The sequence below is a fragment of the Giraffa tippelskirchi genome, chromosome 4 (assembly GCF_054371585.1).
Source record: "Giraffa tippelskirchi isolate mGirTip1 chromosome 4, T2T-mGirTip1v1.2.pri, whole genome shotgun sequence".
NCBI classification, from domain to species: Eukaryota; Metazoa; Chordata; class Mammalia; order Artiodactyla; family Giraffidae; genus Giraffa; species Giraffa tippelskirchi.
This window is the reverse complement of record NC_137278.1, coordinates 105,172,866-105,194,131: the sequence shown is the minus strand read 5'-3', so window position 1 is coordinate 105,194,131 and position 21,266 is coordinate 105,172,866. Positions and strand designations below refer to the sequence as shown.

The 21,266-nt window shown below is 36.7% G+C and overlaps 1 protein-coding gene across 1 annotated transcript in view; it reads right to left on the bottom strand.

The window, feature by feature from the left end:
* TRHDE (thyrotropin releasing hormone degrading enzyme) overlaps nucleotides 1-21,266 on the bottom strand; it is a 431,921-nt gene that overhangs the window by 21,085 nt on the left and 389,570 nt on the right. The window contains exons 14-15 of the mRNA XM_081483982.1: nucleotides 20,329-20,426; nucleotides 19,766-19,873 (exon numbers count right to left, since the gene is read on the bottom strand). Coding sequence (XP_081340108.1) covers nucleotides 19,766-19,873; nucleotides 20,329-20,426 — 206 coding nt within the window. The remainder of the gene's footprint in view (nucleotides 1-19,765; nucleotides 19,874-20,328; nucleotides 20,427-21,266) is intronic.

Genomic DNA, 21,266 nt, shown 5'->3' with positions numbered 1-21,266 from the left:
AAATGGGAATAATAATTCCTTACAGCACTGTTGCAATGATTAAGTGAAATAATATTTAATTTGATATTCATGTGAAAATGGTGCATAGCAAGAGTTCAGTATGGACTTCAGATAAATATTGTGCATAGCCAAGTGCAGGGAACATAGAAAATTGTCTATGTTCATAGAAAATAGGTATGAACATAGAAAATAGGTAGCAATAATATTCCTCCTCATCATCATTTTTATTGCTATTATTATTAGGATGCAGTGGCGACAAACATTCATATCATTCCCAAATGAGTACTGAACTAAAAAGAAAGCAAAAATAAAGGTTTCAGCCAACCTTGCTAAAAATGAAGGATTAATTATAAAAGTCATGAATGACATACATCTCAGGTTTAAGGCATTGCAATAAAATATACTATTTTAATTCCGCCTAACTTGACTGGTATGCATGTGGGCTAAGTCGCCTCAGCCGTATCTGACTCTTTGCGACCCCATGAACTGTAGCCTGCCAGGCCCCTCTGTCCAGGGGATTCTCCAGGCAAGAATACTGGAGTGGGTTGCCATTTCCTCCTCCAGGGCATCTTCCCAACCTAGGGATCGAACCTCCATTTCTTGTGTCTCCTGCACTGGCAGGCAGGTTCTTTACCACTAGCACCACCTACGCTACTGAATTCATACAAAAACTCTGGCAACCCAAGGACTATAGTCCCTTAGTATCTCTACAAGCCCCTTGGCCGAGGGAGACCAGAATTCCACGTGAAGTACACAGTTGGTGAGTGGCGGAGAGAACAGGCGGCAACAATGCTGTCAGGGGCATCCCTTCTGCAACAAGGGGTGGCTCTGTTTCTGAAGCGCCCTCTTACTGGTGCCCACAAGCCTGCCCATTCCCACTAAACACTGAGCACAGCAAAAGAAATATCCTTTGGACCTCAAAAAAAGAAAAAAGTACAGTAGGGGGAAACCTGGTGGACTATAGACCAACTGTATTTAAAATGTGTCCTGAAATGATGTTTAAAACCTCTTCACATTTTCACTTTGCATATTGTAAAGAAGCATATGCTGATGTTCCTAGTTGAAAGACAAAGGACTGCTGGGAAGGAGTGAGTCACTTTAACTCAATATCTTGAATGTATCAGGAGTATATTTTAAGATAACTGCACTCCTGTTAAATGGCTTTTATAATTAAAATGAACTTTAAAAGGGACGTTCACTTTGCTTAGGCTGAAATAATAAATATGACATATTTTAAACCTTTAAGTTCCTATATATAAAGTAGCTACTGTTTCTACTGGGTGGGAAAGGAAAGGAATGGTGAGGGTCAAGTTTCTAGGCTGTAAGACCATTTTATAAAATATAATTGCGAAAGCACGAAAACAAAAGAAACCCAGTGGCCCAGACACAAGATTAAAAAGAAGAGACGAGAAGCAGGAGACATCAAATAACAGGCATGAAAAACACAAGACATATACAGAGTCGCCAAAAAATTCAGAGTGATGATGATAAAGACTGGCAGGACAGAACCTGCAGAAACGTCAAGGGGAGATTTTAAATCCAGTCTACTGCAAGCCCTAGAACACAGCTATTTAACATGTCACAGCTCAGAACCCTCACAACATCTAGAATCAATTATGCCTATAAGAACTTAAAAAAATCAAACTGGTTTATAACAAAGGCAGAAAAATTAAGATATCTATGATGACTCACTGGAAAACTGAGAAGTAGGATGTGAGTATAAATAACTCTAAAAGCATAAAACTTAAGGGGTATACAGTTGTAGTAGAAGTTGTGAAATGGCTGATAAATTACCCTGTTTTTAGATGCCTGTCTTAAAGAGCAGATAAATTGTTTCCTAATTGTTTCCTGGTAATTGCGTGCCTGTTATGTGTGGCTTTCCAATGAATCTCTAATCTGCTCTATCCCAATCCTTGAATATTTAAGCTTCGTCTTCACCTACTTCAGGTCAGAGCACTGTAAATCGAAGTGCCCCCTATGATACGAATTTTAAATATAGGTGGTGTTTTCTGAATCACAATGATTAGGGATAAGTACTCTAGGTTAATGTTTAAGATGGAAGATAGTGACAGGAATGATACATGAGCTCCAACAGCAAAACTATAGCACTGTTCGCATTCAAATCATGATTCAGGCTTGAATGCTTATGAAAACTCCACTAGATGACATCGGCCTCCACCTGGAAAATAACTCTTGTTGCCGAGGAATAGTTTATAGCAACAGTCATTGTCTGGAATTCTTCATACAAAGGTTGAAAAGTGCACCAATTCATTGTATCCATCAAATTACTACATATGCAAATATATGGCCATGTACAAATGAGGTCTACCTTAATTTCTAAAGCACTGTCAAGGTCACTGTGGTTGATAAGGCTGATTGTCCAGCTTGGGAAGAATCAACTACAGCCATTTAGTTAATTCTTTAAGCATAACAAGGAAGCTGTCATGAGCAGGCAATAATTAATAAATTTTCCTCACTTGAAAGGTCCCTAACTGAAAAATTTTATTTGGCTAAAGTAATTACTATTCTGTGTGTGTGTGTGTGTGTGTGTGTGTGTGTTTGCACGCATGCGCGCACATGTGTCTGTGCACTGGCCAAAAAGTAACTCTGTACATTTTCATAATTTTAATTGTTAGATTCACTGTATAAGAAAATGTTGTAATTTTAAAAAAATAGAGAAATATTCTTATGCCCATTAAATCCTGGATGTTCTATGTTTTCACTGAAATATACTTTGATTCTCCTGTGATAAAGTAGTAAAATCTGTGATAAACTTTACATGTCAAAGAGTAAAGATTAATTAAAAAAATAATTTAATTTGATAATTAAAATAGTTATAAAGAATCTAGTCCCATTACAAAAAGCAAAATAAAATTATTGTTTTAAAAAAACAATCTGGGTTCCGTAAAAACATACACGCTGAAAGAGTCAACACAATTGATATGACTTTCTGAAATAACTGAAATGTATGTGTGCACATACACATGTAACTGACAGGTATTGGTTACAGCACTGTTATGTGTGTAAAGAGGAGGAGTGCACACTGAATGTCTGCACTGTATGCTCATCTTGACATAAAATAAGCAAGATTTGTTCCTATATAAAAATAAAAGTCACTTCAATTTTTTAATTTGTTTTTTTAATTATAGAAAGAATCTCACATCACTAGAAAGACAAAAAAAAAAACACCTCTTCCTAAATATTTAGATGTGAAGGGAGCCTGGAACATGAGGATGGGTTCTCTGTTGTGCGTTTTAGGGCTATCTATATCAATTTATCTTCATGCCATAGGCCACTCGCCTCTTTTATTCTTACATAATTAAAAAAATGGTATTCTGAAGAATCATGATATTAATTTTCTCTGAATTTATAAGGAACAAGAACCTGCCTTCTCAACATCTTTTATTCCTCCATTTCATGATGAATATCTTAAATAAGAATAGGGTGAGGTCAATGAAAGTTAGAAGTCTTATTTGGTATCAGAAGCACTCCTTGAAATCCCATCAAATAGAGAAACACAATCCAAAAAACTGATCATATATCGAGTTTTGATTGCAAGGCAGAGGTTAAAGTTGTGTGTGTTAGTTCCCTAAGGCTGCCATAACAAATTGCCTCAAACTTGGTTGCTTAAAATAACAGAAATGTACTCTCTCACAGTTCTTATGGCTAGAAGTCGTAACAAGGTGTCAGCAGGTGGCCTTCTCCTGCGGGTTCTGAGGAATATGTTCTACGCGTCTCTCCTAGTTCTGGTGGCTCTGCCAGTCCCTGTCATCCCTTGTCTTGCAAGTGAATTACTTCCATTTCTACCTCCATCTTCACATGGATTTCCTTCTGTGTCTCTTTGTTCCTTCTCTTCTGTTTCTGGTAAGGACACTCGGCATGGGACTTAGGGTACATCCTTAATCCATGCAATCTCAGCTCAAAATCATTAATTTAATTATATCTGCAAAGATCCTCTTTCCAAATAAGATCATATTCAGAGATGGGGTTTAGGATTTAGACATATCTTTTAGAAGATATGAAGATATCTTTTCAGTCCACGGAAGTGTATGCATGTGCTTTTATTTTTCCTATGATTGCTAAGAAATTACAAGTTATCAGAGTTCTTTCTCATTTTTAGATATTTTAAGATATGGGTTACACAAAACAATATTTGATGCTTCGGAACATCTTTCATCAACATTATCACAATATTGAGTAAATGTTATCACACTATGGGGATTCCCTGGTAGCTCAGCTGGTAAAGAATCTGCCTGCAATGCAGGAGACTCTGGTTAAATTCCTGGGTTGGGAAGATCTGCTGGAGAAGGGATAAACTACCCACTCCAGTATCCTTGGGATTCCCTGGTGGCTCAGCTGGTAAAGAATCTGCCTGCAATGTGGGAGACCAGGGTTCAACCCCTGGGTTGGGAAGATCCCCTGGAGAAGGGAACATCTGGAGAAGAGAACAGATACCCATTCCAGTATTCTGGCCTAGAGAATTCCAAGGACTGTATACTCCATGGGGCTGCAAAGAGTTGGACATGACTGAATGACTTTCACTATCACACTATTATTAGAAAGACTAGCATGAATTATTTTCATCTTGAGATAGAGTTAATTATATGTATAAAATCAGTCCTAAGTCTTAATTACAAGGGGGAAAATACAAAAGAAATGTTGTTAATGCTAATAGCAGTGTTTATATTATTTTTGGAAAATGTGGAGGAAATTTCTTACTTATAGTGCTTGTAGTAGTTGAAATAAACCTTGTAATCAATGAATCTTGAACCCATCAGTATAATCTACTCTGTGTTAGTACATAAGAATGCTTTTGAAGCTGGAAATATTTCTGTTGGTGCTTCTGCTCTGGCTTAGTAAATAATGATTACTATGGTAAATTTAATCACCATTGCTCCCTGTGTTGCCCATGTAAATCTATATTCACTTAGCACTTATGCTGTGATAAACAGGCAGTTAAAATAGAGCTATTCTACAACTAATCAATACATATCTTTTGACTGACGACCCAAGAGTTCAATAGTCTTCTGCCTAAAATTGGTATAATATTAGGCAAACAATTATTTTTGGCAGAAATGGGGGAAAAGCCAATTATACTAAAAAGAAGAAAAAAGTTAAATTAGATCAGCCGTTTTCAAAAGCACATTCTATAAAAATTAAAATACTTTGAAAAAACACTATAGACTATTTGCCTCTAAGCATAACCAGTAATATATTTTTTTAAGTGAAATGTCAGGAAAAGTCAAAAGGGTTGGGAAACGGAAAATAAGTGTATGATTATTTCTGCATTTTAAATTAGAATATAAAATCATTAATGCATTTATATTACAAACTAAATGTGACTATAAGAAAATTAATAGAATCATATACTTACCAGAGTTATATTAGCTCTCAGTGCAATTAAAATCCCTGCTACACCAAAAAGTAAATTAAAAATACATTCTGCAAGTAGGTCATTCAGTCAAATATTTATCTGATGATGAAATGAACTGAGATAGTATGTATTGAATTCTCCAAATGGCGAAGAAAAGAGTTACTTTCAGTGTGATTCTAGAGAAGCGTAAGGAGAAGAGAGACTATAAAGTCTTCTACATTTAGTTATTGCCACTCCTTAAGAATACTGTCACCCTGCTTATTTAGCTTATATGCAGAGTACATCATGAGAAATGCCAGGATAGATGAAGCACAAGCTGGAATCAAGACTGCTGGGGGAAATATCAATAACCTCAGATATGCAGATGACACCACCCTTACAGCAGAAAACAAAGATAAACTAAAGAGCCTCTTGATGAAAAACCTAACTTAAAACTCAACATTCAAAAAACTAAGATCATGGCATCCAGTCCCATCACTTCATGGCAAATAGATGGGGAAACAGTGAAAACAGTGACAGACTATTTTCTTGGGTTCCAAAATCACTGCAGATGGTGACTGCGGCCATGAGAGATTAAAAGACACTTGCTCCTTGGAAGAAAAGTCATGACCAACCTAGACAGCATATTAAAAAGCAGAGACATTACTTTGCCAACAAAGGTCCATGTAGTCAAACCTATAGTTTTTCCAGTAGCCATGTATGGATGTGAGAGCTAGACCAGAAAGATGGCTGAGTGCCGAAGAATTGACGCTTTTGAACTGTGGTGTTGCAGAAGACTCTTGAGAGTCCCTTAGACTGCAAAGACATCAAAGCAGTCAATCCTAAAGGAAATCAGTCCTGAATATTCATTGGAAGGACAGATGCTGAAGCTGAAGCTCCAATACTTTGGCCATCTGATGCAAAGAATTGACCATTGGAAAAGACCCTCATGCTGGGAAAGAATGAAGGCAGGAGGAGAAGGGGACAACAGAGGATGAGATGGTTGGATAGCATCACTGACTCAATGGACATGAGTTTGAGCAAGCTTCGGGAGATGGTGAAGGACAGGGAAGCCTAGCATGCTGCAGTCCATGGGGTCACAAAGAGTCGGACATGACTGAGTGACAGAACAATAACAAATTAATTTTAATGCATGATTTCTCCTTATACAGAAAGTCAGGCAGGTCATGATTCATTACTGGTTATGAAAAAGATTTCCAGTTTGACAAAGGAATTCACAATTGGATCAATTCAGATAGCAAGTCTACTTGCTACATTTCATATGTTGCTTCTCTTCTCCATAGTTTATCAATACATTTCTATTTGTTAACATAGTTTAATCTTAGCAGGAAAATCTCCTTCTTAAGTTTTGATGATGGAGCTTAATCAATTAACTGGAATTTTTGCATTTTTCAGCAAATAAAAACAAAACTAACTGATTAATTGAAAATGAAATTATAACACTACCAGAGGATGTTCTTGGGTCAGTATAGATTCTGCCCAATCAGCTAAATTTTTCACAGTACCAAGACTTCAATCTTGAGAAATTACTTTGAGGAAGAAGGCTATATTTTAAGGTGACTTAAAAAAATTATTGGAGTATAGTTGATTTACAATTTTGTATTAGTTTCTGTACAGCAAAGTTGATCAGTTATACATATACATATATCCAGTCATTTTAGATTCTTTTCCCATATAGGTCATTAACACGTATTGAGAAGAGTTCCTGGATAAAGTCGCAGATACAGAAAACAAACTTATGGTTACCAGGGGGGAAAGGGTGGAGAGAGGGATAAATTTGGAGATTGGGATTGACGTATACACACTATCTATAAAATAGATAACTAATAAGGAAGGCCATTTTTATACACGGTTCCTTCCTCTTAACATCTTTCCCTCTTTGCCTACTGAGTGTGTATCTTTTCTGTAGGCCTCAGGTCAATTGTCACTCTGCAGGAATGTAAGCCTTACTGATGGGTCATATTGTTCTTTTCTTATAAATCTCTCCCTGGTTCTCAATACACTAAAATTATACAGTATTTGTATGACATCTGATTAGTCTCAGTCTATCCCATTGGACTGTCAACTTCAGGAAGGAAGAAACTGTCCTTTAGCTCATCACTGAATACCAGTGCCTTTTAGCCCAATGCCTGGGATATGGTAGAGACTCAGGGTATGTTTGGTATATGGATAAAATGCTGACAGTCTGAATTAATATTGATTAACCACATTAAGTACATATTAATGTGGAAGACATACTACTTTATTTTAGAAATAAAGCTGAAAGTTAAAAACTTTTGAACTTTCAAGTTGTTTATGATCCAGATATTTCATTATTCAAATGTGACTGGTGAACTTGACTCTGTAATTTTGCATTGATCACAGTGAGGGATGCAGCATATTTAAGATTTAATGTTTTAACTTTGAAAAACTACTGAGGAATGAATTAATAAAAAGACATCAATGATGGTGATAATTTTGATGATAATTGTGAATTATTCCAGAGGTTCCCACAACACTTTTTGCTTTAAAGATTATCTTTGTTGGATTTATGCAAAAACAATTCATAATGAAGTGAATGGCCACAACTACTAAAATATAAAATTTCTAGAGCAGAAATGTAATAGAAGGGAAGTATTTATGCTTTAAAGGATCACAGCAAACTGTGGAAGATTCTTAAAGAGAAAGGGATCCCAGAGCACCTTATGTGTCTCCTGAAAAATCTGTATGTGAGTCAAGAAGCAACAGTTAGAACCGGACATGGAACAACAGATTGGCTCAAAACTGGGAAAGGAGCATGTCAAGGCTGTATATTGTGACCTTGCTTATTTAACTTACATGCAGAGTACAAAATACTCTGCATATAAGTTACATCATGCGAAATGCCGGGCAGGATGACTCATAAGCTGGACTCAAGACTGGCAGGGAGAAATAGCAACAACCTCAAATATGAAGATGGTACCACCCTTATGAAAGAAAGCGAAGAGGAACTAAAGAGCTTTTGATGAAGGTGAAAGAGGAGAGTGAAAAAGCTGGCTTAAATCTGAACATTCAAAAGACTAAGATCATGGTATCCAGTCCTATCATTTCATGGCAAATAGACAGGGAAAAAGTGGAAACGGTGATAGATTTTATTTTCTTGGGCTCCTAAATCACTGTGGAGGGTTACTGCAGCCATGAAATTAAAAGATTCCTGCTACTTGGAAGGAAAGCAATGACAAACCTAGACAATACTTTAAAAAGTAGAGACGTCACTTTGCCAACAAAGGTCCGTATAGTCAAAGCTATGGTTTTTCCAGTAATTCATGTATTGATGTGAGAGCTGGACCAGAAAGAAGGCTGAGCACCTAACAACTGCTGCTGTCAAACTGTGGTGCTGCATATATGGAATCTAGAAAAATGGTTCTGAAGAATTTATTTACAGGGTAGCAATGGAGACATGGACACAGAGAGTAGACTTATGGACGTGGGGAGAGGGGAGGAGAGGGTGAGATGTATGGAATGAGTAACATGGAAACTTACATTACCATATATAAAATAGATAGCAAACGGGAAATTGCTGTATGGTCAGGAAACTCAAACAGGGGCTCTGTATCAAACTAGAGGGGTGGGATGGGGCGGGAGATGGGAGGCAGGTTCAAAAGAGAGGGGATATATGTATACCTGTGTCTGATTCATGTTGAAGTTTGACAGAAAACAACAAAATTCTGTACAGCAATTATCCTTCAATTAGAAAATAAATTTTAAAAAAAACTGTGGTGATGGAAAAGACTCTTGAGAGTCCCTCAGACAGCAAGGAGATTAAACCATTCAGTCCTAAAGGAAATCAATCCTGAATATTCTTTGGAAGGATTGATGCTGAAGCTCCAATACTTGGGCCACCTGATACAAAGAGCCGACTCATTGGAAAAGTCCCTGATGTTGGAAAAGATTGAGGGGAGGAGGAGAAGGGTGTGACAGAGGATGAGATGGTTGGAAGGCATCACCAACTTAATTGGACAAGAGTTTGAGCAAAACTCCATGAGATAGCGAACGATAAGGAAGCCTGGTGTGCTGCAATCCATAGGGTCACAAAGAGTCGAACAGGATATAACAACTGAACAGCAAAGATAAAAGTAAACAAAAATATATGCTCTCAAGTTTTGCATTCAGCAAAGGGGAAACTAGCTAAAAGTACTTTTTAAATCTACACTACAAACATTCTAGTAGCTAATTCATTATATTCTTCCCCTCACCTCAAAGGACTAGTCTGTTATAAAAAAAAACGATTAAGGGAGGAAATCACATCCATAGTGCATGAAGTCTTCTATTAACAGTGTCTCAACCATGCACAGTGTGAAATAAATAACTAGCTAAATAAATTACATATAGGATGCTCACGTACAAGTAAAAATGTGAATGACTGAAATTACAGGTCAATCAGTTTGAAGTTTCTTAATATAATACACTGGGACTATAACTGCCTTTTGTAGCATACTTCCTAAATTCTTAGAAATTAAAAATGAAATAATTTCTGATATTTTTACCCCAAAAAAGCAGATTTTATGCCAGATATTGGTTAGGAGGTAAAGAAATACACGACTTGTAAAAGCAGTATTGGTAACACTGAAAGAGAATGCTGTGAGTCAAATATTTGAAACATGAGACAATCATAAAAGTATTTTAAAAAATTATTTTAGATACCAAATGCCTATTTTATAATGTAAGGTAGAGGCGATTAGTTGCATTTTTGATGGAAGTGAGTTAAAGTAAAACTAAAAATTATATAAGGTCCCTTGGGGACATCTACAAGAAAAAATACATAAGTTCTTAGATTATATACCATTTTTATATATCTATATTTACAGATATATATGTATGTTTGTACAGTCAGTCATGTCTGACTCTTTGCAACCCTATGGACTATAACCTGCCAGGCTCCTCTGTCCGTGGAATTTTCCAGCAAGAATACTGGAGTAGGTTGCCATTTCCTACTCCGGGGGAACTTCCTGACCCTGGGATCAAATCTGACACACAAACTGTGTCTCCTGCATTAGCAGGAGGATTCTTTACCACTGTACCATCTGTTTAAATAAATGTAACTTAAAAAATTTATAGTGGAAAGGATTAATAGTAAGTGAAAAATACAAGAAAATTGGCAGAGGAAATAAAACAACTTTAAGAATACACTGTAAATATTCATCTTCAGGGGCCGCAACACATGTGTGAACTATACCCAGCTACTCCATGCTGTGATTTCTTAATTCTTGGCCTTGAACTCCCTTCTTATATTCTCTCCCTAGACAACTGCATCTACTTCTCATCCATTCCATTTCTACCTACATCCTAGTGCAGGTTCCTCAAAATGACACGTCCATAACTCTAGGCATAAGGGAAGACTTTTCAAGGAGTACCTAAGGATAATTCCCTGGGCTTCCCTGGTGGCTCAAATGGTAAAGAATCTGGCTGTCATGCAGGAGACCCGGGTTCGATCCCTGGGTCAGGAAGATCTCCTGGAGAAGGGAATGGCAACCCACTCCGGTGTTCTTGCCTGGAGAATTCCATGGACAGAGGAGCCTGGCGGGCTACAGTCCATGGAACTGCAAAGAGTCGGATATGACTGAATGACTAACACACACATGGCGACCCATTTCTACATTCTAAACTCTTAATTGGATATTCCTCTTCTCATAAAAACCCTTCTCCCACTTTCTCTCACTTTCTAGAAGAGAGGCATATTTCTCATTCACTCATCTTGTATCTTCTGAGGGTGCACTTTATTACAGCACCAAACAAAGAGAAAATTCTACATATTGGGGTTGATATCTAGAAAACGAATTTTACATTTTTCAAAACCTCTTTCCATAAAATTTGAAGGGACCAGTCAAGCTGTCAGGTGATAATTAAATTTTAGTGATAGATTACTATGTCATTTTCGGAACAAAATTTGGAAAGATTTTGAAGAATTGTGTTACATTCTTACAACAAAACAATTTCTATTCCCATTTATTTTCATGTATAATGTTTTTCAGCACTTTAACATAAAAATATTAATAGAATTTATGGTGAAGTTTGTCTCATTCTAGCAGTGAGTAATATTTATCTGTCAACATATAAACTAATTGGGGAGAAAAGGCCAATTTCAATTTTTACTTTTATATTTAACAATTTTTATTTCCACGCTTAGGAATTATTTACCAAAATTTGCAAAGTATTTATGTTGATCAAGTATACATAAGAAACAATTGTAATGAAAACTCAATTTAGAAAAAAATATGTAACAGGATTTTATTATAAAATGAAAACATTTATGTGTGTGTATGTCTATGTGCATTTCCTGTGTTTATTTTTTATTGCAGAGAAATACGGTAGGGTGATCAAAAAGAGATTTTCAAGCAAAAATATAGTATGTTAGAACACAATTTGAAGGAGAATAGAAGAATAATAGGAAATTTGTGTTTAGTAAATAAGTAATTATATTTTTAAATGGCTAATGATGAGTATAAAATAGCTATGGTGTCTCAGATACACTGGAGACATTTAAAAGTCTGGAAAGAATTTTATTGAAAAAAAATGTGTATTTTTACAATATATTGGAATTTACAACCATTTAAATGTATGATGGAGAGTTTTGGATATAGACTTACAATGGGAGGTCCAGGAAGGGGAACACATGTAAACCCATGGCTGATTCATGTCAATGTATGGCAAAAACTATTACAATATTGTAAAGTAATTAGCCCCCAACTAAAATAAATAAATTTATAACAAAAAATAAAATAAAATAAAATGCCACTTTAGGCAGTTCATATGCATAAAAGTTTGAGCTCAAGGGATTATTTTCATCAATTGTCATCATTGCCTTCCTTTCTCTTATTTTTTCTATCCAAACATTTATGAACTCCTGTCACTTTCCTTCCTCAGTCATGTTCAAATATGCCTTGTCTCTTCATTTCCAGCCCCAGAGATCAGGGTTGGAAGCTTTCCCTGCTCTCCCTGCTCTGGTCAAATTTCCACAGGACTGTCTCTCAGGGCATCACACACCTAAGTTTCATCTTTAGCTTTGTGTGATTATTTTGAACAATTTCTGCCTCCTTCCTACACTCCCCTCCTTGCCCCTGCATTCCTTTTGAGTGTAGATAAGGGTGCGGATCGCATATTCTCAATGCCAGTCAGGTAATAGGGGCTGGGACTACTGAATGAAGGGATGCTGCCTTCCAAGTGTCTAGCACAGTGCCTGATACATGCTTGTTGAGTACATGAATAAATGAATATATGCTCCCTTTAACTGTGCAATCAAAAGACAACCTAAAGTGGACATGTTGTGAGGAAACTGTATGACTTATGCTCAAGCACAGTGAGTGCAAAATTTTGGACTGTTGGAGTTGAGGGAAGCACTAGAGATTTAGATACAATGCCCTCACTGCAGAAACAGGGTTGAAAGTTTGGAGACATTAACAGACTTGTCTGAACCCACAGCTGCCTACTGACAAATCAGGAGCAAACCTGATTCCTCACCCCCACTCACTGGAGGTTTGGGGAACCCGGCCTCTCCCATTGCTCCATACAGACGCTGAGCTGTGTTCACTAGTTTCCAACAGGACTACACTGGTAAGCGACCACTAGAATAGCAGGACTGGCTGGTAGGAAAACTTACAGCAGGTCAGTGAGTAGTGGGAAGAACACAAAAACGAGTGTAAAGAGCAGAGGGAACGGGACCATAATAACTTGGAAACATGGCCAATAACTTAGGATCTATGTTTTCAGGGAAGAAAACGTGAGGTTTCTGAACCAAATACATAAAAACCGTAATGGAAAGAGCCCTTTGTCCTGCCACTTTTATGTTCTCGACAATTATTGATGGGCCGAGAGCAGACAAAAGGAAAGCAGCTTAACTGGAGCTCTTTACACTATGAGATTAAACAAAAGCTAAGACGGAGGGAAGGGTATGTACCAAAATAGCACTTGATTGAGGGGAGGGAGGAAACTGTAACATTTACCCAGAGGCCAAGACAGGCAGTATTTCTTAAAGCCTGTCCCCCTGCTCTTAATTTAGAACCTCTATGGTAATGTTTTATTTTATTTTTTATGTTACAAGTCACATCCTTATATCCTCAAAATTCATAGAAAGTTAAGTCTAACATTGAAGGCATTCTATAAATGTCTTATCCTGTTCTATTCCACACTGTTCCTACTTTCTCCATCTCAAATTCATACCACCCATTACACAGGGGTGGTCAAAATAAGGAGACGCCAACTTCAGAGATGATGAATGTTGTATAATTTCTTACAAGGGTCAGGTCCTACATAGGCATTCTTTTATCTAATTCTCACTACTTGTTTGGTTGTTAGTAGTCTTGCCACTTTTCAGATGATGTAACCAGGTGATTTTCCAAGTTTACTTAGTCAAACGGCTGCAATTTGATACGTGTCTCTGACTCTGAAGACCATAACCAATCCTAGTACCAGAGGTTCCCAAAGTGTGTGTCACAGACACGCAGCATTAGCATCACCTGGAAAATTACTGAATTATTAACAAGTCACATTCCTGGGCCCCAGTTCACCTATGCATCAGAGCTCTGAGGGGGCAGTATAAACTGTTTAACTAGTCTCCCCAGGGACTCCTGTGCACAGAAAATCACTGGTTTATAACAGTGTGCACAAAACTTTTGTTTACACCTATTGCAGAGAGTACTTGAATTCTCTTGGGTATCTTTTTATGTTTTTTTTTTTTTTTAATCATTTTTGAACAAACATCTGTTACTGATATATGGAAATTCAATATACCACCACAGAATTCTAGGCTGTAGGGTAGAAAATAGGCTTTGGATGGAACCCCGGATCTCTCCCCCCACCCCATCTATTGCTGTATAATCTTGGCAAGTCACATTTAACCTTTGTAAGTTTTGGATTTCTCTTTGTAAAATGAAAATAAAAAATAAGAAATCATATACCAAAAACACTTAGCCCAATGCCTGGAATGTAATAAATACTCAGTAAAGTAGATATAATTTTCATTATTATTATCATCAGTAAGGACAACAATATTAAGCTTATGTATTATGTATGCTGCAAAGCTCCACAGAGGCTCCTCTGCTTATAATTTTTCTTATAAAATGACCTTATTTTTTTCAATTTCAAATGAATTTACAGTAAATTTTAATTCAGTAAGCAGTTTTAATTTCCCACAATGAACAAGGTCTTCTGCTGCTTTAGGGTATTTTTTAAGTAAGATTATTGATTTGCTGTTGTCGTTTAGTCTCTAAGTCATGTCCGACACTTTGTAACCCCATGAACCCACCAGGCTCCTCTGTCCATGGGATTTCCCAGGCAAGAGTACTGGAATGGGTTACCATTTCCTTTTTCAGGGGACCTCCCCAACCCAGGGATCGGACCCGCATCTCCTGCATTGCAGGAAAATTCTTTACCACTGAGCTACCAGGGAAGCCCAGAGTATTGATACAAGTAGTCAATTTATCTTAGGGAATGAATATCACTATTGATTACTTTTTAAAAATTAACCACTTAAAATCTTTACCCTGTCTTGGCTTAAAGCTTTATTGGAATATTGGGATTCATATAGATATATACACTGGTATACATAAGATGGATAACTAATAAGGACCTACCAAATAGCACATGGAATTCTACTCAGTACTCTATAGACCTCTATGGGAATAGAATCTAAAAGAGTGGATATATGCAGATGTATGTGGTGTTGGAGAAGACTTTTGAGAGTCCCTTGGACTGCAAGGAGATCCAACCAGTCCATCCTAAAGGAAATCAGTCTTGAATATTCATTGGAAGGACTGATGCTGAAGCTGAAACTCCAACACTTTGGCCACCTGATGCGAAGAACTGACTCATTGGAAAAGACCCTGATGCTGGGAAAGATTGAAGGCATGAGGAGAAGGGGATGACAGAGGATGAGATGGTTGCATGGCATCACCGACTCTGGAAGTTGGTGATGGACAGGGAGGCCTGGCGTGCCGCAGTCCATGGGGTCACAAAGAGTCAGACACAACTGAGCGATTGAACTGAATTCAACTGACTCACTTTGCTGTACACCTGAAACTAACACAACATTGTAAATCAACTATACTCCAAAAATTTGTTTTAAAAAAGAAAAAACGTATCTTTTAATATTATTTGAGAAAAACATTAACACAAAATTAAGAGGCTGTGTTATCCTGGACACATTTAATTTCAGGTTGCATGTTTATTCAAAGAAAATCCCACATTGACATATTGAGATCCCTGTGTAGTTAACCGTACGATCTCAAAAGTGTTTTAATACAGAAGTTTTCAGATAATAATTCATTTACAGTAAAAAATATATCCCTTCTATTTCACTCAATGAAGTTCATGCCAATCATTTCTTATTTATTTCTACCAACCAGTGAAAGAAACCAATTTCTGTTCTTTTTATTATGTTTTTTATCCATACAAAAAAGCTACCATCTTTTGCTGTCTTTTTTTAAGAGTAAAATTCTCAGTTTTCATGACCTCCTCTTGTAACTGGTGTTTTCACAATCTTTTTTTTTTTATCATTTGTGTTGTTCTCTCCCAAATGCTTGGTGATTTGTCTCTTTTCTGAAATGTAGCATTCTGCTGAACTTATTCCCCAAACCACAGCCTAACAAGACCTGGACACAGCTCAGTCTGTCTGTATGCATGACATCACCATTACAATTCAGCACACTGTAGCATTTGAATATTTTAACCAAGATCAGAATGTTGACTCATTCAATGTCTCATCCACTGTAATTCTTGAATTTTTCTCACTGCTGCTACCACCTCTAGCTTTTCATTGCACTTTTTGGATCCATTAGCCAGCCTTGCACCAACTTTCCATTCTATTTTCCAGTGCCACTGATTTGACCTATCTCCCCAGTGTATCAGGACCAAACTATATAGTAACAAGCAGCCCAGATCTTTGCAACTGCTGCTTCTTCCAGGACTCCTTGTCCTTTAGATTTATTAGCACAAATATATAGCATCTCACTGACCAAAATTCTTTAGTATGTTATGATGTTACCTTGTGGATCAGACAGTAAAGAATCTGCCTGCAATGCAGGAGACCCAGGTTCAATCCCTGGGTTGGAAAGATCCCCTGGAGAAAAGAATGACAACCCACTCCAGTATTGTTGCCTGGGAAATCCCATGGACAAAGGAGCCGGAGGGCTATAGTTCATGGAGTCGCAAAGAGTCAGACATGACTGAGCGACTAACACTTTCACTTTAACATTACCTTTGGAGAGTCTTTTAAGATGATTTTTAAGGTTCCAATTAAACAAAAACAAGCAAACAAAACTGACTGGTCTGTTACTTCAGGCACATTTAAAAAGAAACCTAACCCTACCCTTAATTGACTCAATTTAAGAAAGTTAAACTCAGCACCAAGTACAGGAGTGCATTATTGTTTTATTATTGAGCTGTCACTTCAAAAATACAGATTAAACCTCTGATCTCACACATTGCCAGCTCCGTCAGCATCATGTACGCTTCCTGCAGAAGGTCACTTGTGTACGCTGGGGCATGTCATTTGGCTGGTTGGTTGAGTATTTCTTAGTAAACACAGAGTTAGTTTCATTTAGCAGGTTTACTTGCCCAGTCACAAAAAGAAGCCAAACAGGAGCATGTAAAAGTGATGAGGGAAATAACAAAAGAAACGTAAAGAATTAGGCCCCTATTTAACTATTGTACCACAAATAAGTGCAATAGTTATAAGAACTGAAATGAGTTCTTATAAATGAATGAAATGAACTTATAAATGAACTGAAATGACACTTTCATTTATAAGGGGTTTATGGAAGTGACAGAGGGTTCAAACTCACAAGTCAAAAGTTGCTCTACTCTTTAAACATCAATCCATGTGCCTCCCATCTGTTTGGAACCCCTACCACCCTCTTGACATTCTCATACACACCTAGCCCTTCCTCACGCGGCCCTGTCGTCTAACAAAGTTCTACTCACTCTTCATAAGGCAGAACACAGGGTCTCCCAGGCAGCAATCTCTCCCTTCTGCGGGTTCACACACTGTCTTATGCTTGGTTCTTGCTTCAAAGTACCACTATTTGTCTATGAGCTGTATCTCCTATTAATTTTGAGCTTTGCCTCTTTGTTTTTTGGTTACCAGCTGCTACTGAGAATAGCTCAATAAAATTTAATTAAATAAATGAATTATTTTAAAGATAGAATTTTCCCAATAGTTATATTTTTAAACGTAGAAAGTGATATCAGGCTTGAATATTCCTTAGAGAAATTATGGTAATACAATGGTATAAGCTCAATTCTAATAAAATAGTAAGAATGTAGGTAAGTATGAGTAAATTCATGAAAGGGTTCAAAAACAGCTATCAATTCTAAGAAAATCCACCTGTCTGTAGCCAAATAAGGGGCTTTCCAGATGGCACTAGTGGTAAATAACCTGCCTGCCAAATGCAGGAGAAGTAACAGACATGCCTTTGATTCCTCAGTCGGGAAAATCCTTTGGAGAAGGAAATGGCAACTTACTCCAGTATTCTTGCCTGGAAAGACTTGGACAGAGGAGCCTGGTGGGCTGTAGTTCAGGACACCACTGAAGCAATTCAGCAAATTTAAGTCAAATTGCCAAATAAAACATTCAAAGAATCAAACCAAAAAAACAAAAGGGAGGAAAGTTGAGACCACAGTTGTCAAAGAGCATATTTCACTTTTTGTCCTTGAATGTATATATGATTGGAGAAGGCAATGGCAACCCACTCCAGTACTCTTGCCTGGAAAATCCCATGGATGGAGGAGCCTGGTAGGCTGCAGTCCATGGGGTCGTGAAGAGTCCGATACAACTGAGCGACTTCACTTTCACTTTTCACTTTCATGCATTGGAGAAGAAAATGGCAACCCACTCCAGTGTTCTTGCCTGGAGAATCCCAGGGACGGCGGAATCTGGTGGGCTGCTGTCTATGGGGTCGCACAGAGTCAGACACGACTGAAGTGACTTAGCAGCAGCAGCAGCAGTATATATGATTAAATATCTTGGTAACATTTTGAATGTATTGATTTTGGATAAATGTTTAAGTTTTCATAGCCCAATTACATGTGATAGAATTGAAGGGGGTGGTAAAAAACAGGAAAGTTTTTTTTAATAACATTTTAAGACTAATATAAAATTTTTTAGAGGACTTAGCAAAAAGGATAGGTTTTAAAAAATGAAGATGTTTTAGTTCTAGAGAAGAGTGATGAGGAATTTAATCACTGTCTTCTAGTATATGATGGTTCCATTGAGAGATGATAGTAATAAAATATTTTCCTTCTTAGTTCAGTGTACGGCCAGCAAGGATTAACTTAAAAAGAAAACAGGAAAACTCTAGAGAAGGTGAGAGATTATGACTAATTACTAAGTAATGCAGTGAAAGATTTCCCTCACAAACTTTTAAAGCAGGAGAGCTACATTTTGATCTGGAGTCAGACATAAGTTTAAACCTAAACAACTCTCAGCAAGACAAATACTATTTTGTTCCATAAACAAATTATACTCTCTGTGGTTCTCAATGTTCTTCTACAACAAGTCTCCTTCTCTGTTGCCCACGGGGCTATCTCAGCCACTGACAACAGGGACAAGCCCCCTTAAGCAGGTAAAATAGAATCGTCTGAACTAATTATTTCCTAAATCCTCACCCTTCTGATCAGACTCTCCTTAACAAGGTGGCCAGAGACTGGAGAAGTATGATTAAAAATTTCCCAGAGCATAAAAAGAAATGGAACATAATGATCTTTGGAAATTCAAAGACACCTAAAATATTTTAAAAAACCATAGTAAGAAAATCACTGATCTTTGATTTTGTTTATGCTTCATATTTTTTCATTAACATAAAGTGACATTTAGTATAATATTTAAGTCAAGAATAAGTCTATTAAATATTTTTAACCTCACATAATATATGAAAAGACTGTACTGTGAAATTCTAAGATAAGATACAAGTTCAAGGTTTCTATCAAAGGTCACTGCAAGACTAAAGGTTTTTCATAACATTTTTGTCTTTAGGGTTTACAATTAACATTTACTATGCTGCTTCATTTATATCAAATGCTCACAGTTGTTTTATAAATAAATACCACAACCTTTCTAAGGAACTTCAGAGTTTGACCTAAATTCAATTATTTTATTTTCACGGGACAGCAAAGCTGTCAAGATTCAAAATAAGGTGACACCCTATGTATGAAGAATAAGGGCCTGGATTAAGAAAGGTAGTTTAAAACTAGATAAAATATTCCAAAGAGATGTATATTGTGGCTTCCGTACTGCTTCTTGGTAATCTGTGAACCTGAAACAAAATTCTGCAGTGTTTTTATCTTGTCTTGTTTTTCTCCAGTTGATAAATGTAATGTATCCACTAAGAATTTGAAAGTAGTACATATCATATCAGAAAAATAGGATTTGGTTCAACTTACCTGTTCCTGTTGCTGGAAATCCAGTCTGAAATCAGTGTTGATGCTTGTTGGTGACAGTGCTTGTTGCCAAAACTGCATGCCAGCATTATCACCTCCCTACGTAGTTCTCTAGGTGTCATCAAAAGGAAAAGAAAGATCAACAGTGTTAATATCTGGCGAGAAAGGGTGAGTCATTATACTACATTACAGTCAATAAGTAAATAATTAGCACAAAATAATTTTCAGACACGGGAATTCCATTTTGCTGAGTAAGAAATAATTAAGCAGAGTGGGAGTTGTGCATAAAAAAGTCTTCTCTGGAAACAGTACTCTAGTGAGGGGTATAGGTTCAGATCTCAACTTTACCAGTAGAGGCAGATTTTAAATTCAAACACGGAAAAGAAAAGCCTTTGTTCTCAGTACCAGGTGGTGAAAACTGTGCTGCCCACCAGCAGTCCTTCCGGGAAAGGGAAATAAAAGATGCAGAATGAAGATTGTCTCACGCTGCAACAGTCACAATGGTTCTAGTGGTGTGTTATTGTACAGTTCTGAGGGGGAAAGCAAATAAGAAAATAAAACCATACTCATGTTGGTAGGACGCTTGAACAAGAGATCCATTAAAATTGTTTTTTGGCCAACCAAGCTTGATGTACGTCGTTGCAACTTGCTTTAAAATATATTCCTAAACGAAGAGTAGGAGAAATAGAGATGTTACTTTCAAATCACTCCACTCTGACAACTGAAATTATATGGTAACTTAAAATAATTTCCAAATGAACCTACTTTGAATATCCGTAAAATAATGGTAAAGCTTTACTATAATTAAACTATAACTATGGTAAAGCTTTATTATAATTTCATGTGACTTAGTGTTTCAAACATAGGAAATAAATATAAAATACAGTTGCAATGGTGGAACTTCACTGCCTATTGAACAGTTAAGCAATTTTCACTATTAAATATTTGAGATGATAATTTCTGTAGCAAAAAGGACAGTAAGGAATATTGATAATGCATCCACATATACATAAGTACATATGTATGTAGATATAGTTTATGAAAATGAGTACCTAATCTTTATCATTTTATGTAAATAGACCATATTTAATTCAAAACTATTAGATAAGCCCAGCTAATAGCCTAGCCCTGTTGAACCTGACACACACAGAACGGATTCACTCTTTAGTAAAATGATGTACTATTAATATTTCAAAGTCAAATCCATTCATCTGATGATATACTTAAATGTTAGTAGTAATGTAAGATATGTTCTTCTCACTTTAATGTGGTCCTTGAATTTTGTCAAAGGAAGACAAGCACTGAAATAACAGTAAAACAATTCTTAACTTTTCCTGGAAATGAAGTGTCTGACATGATATACTATTCCAAAGTACGAATATACACAGGAACGTATTTTGTTTTACATAAGTTTAATATTACAGTGTCTCTGTATTAAGGAGAAAAGAGAAGGGGTAATAAGCCTTTCTCCAGGAGATAAAAATGATACCATAACTGTACTGAC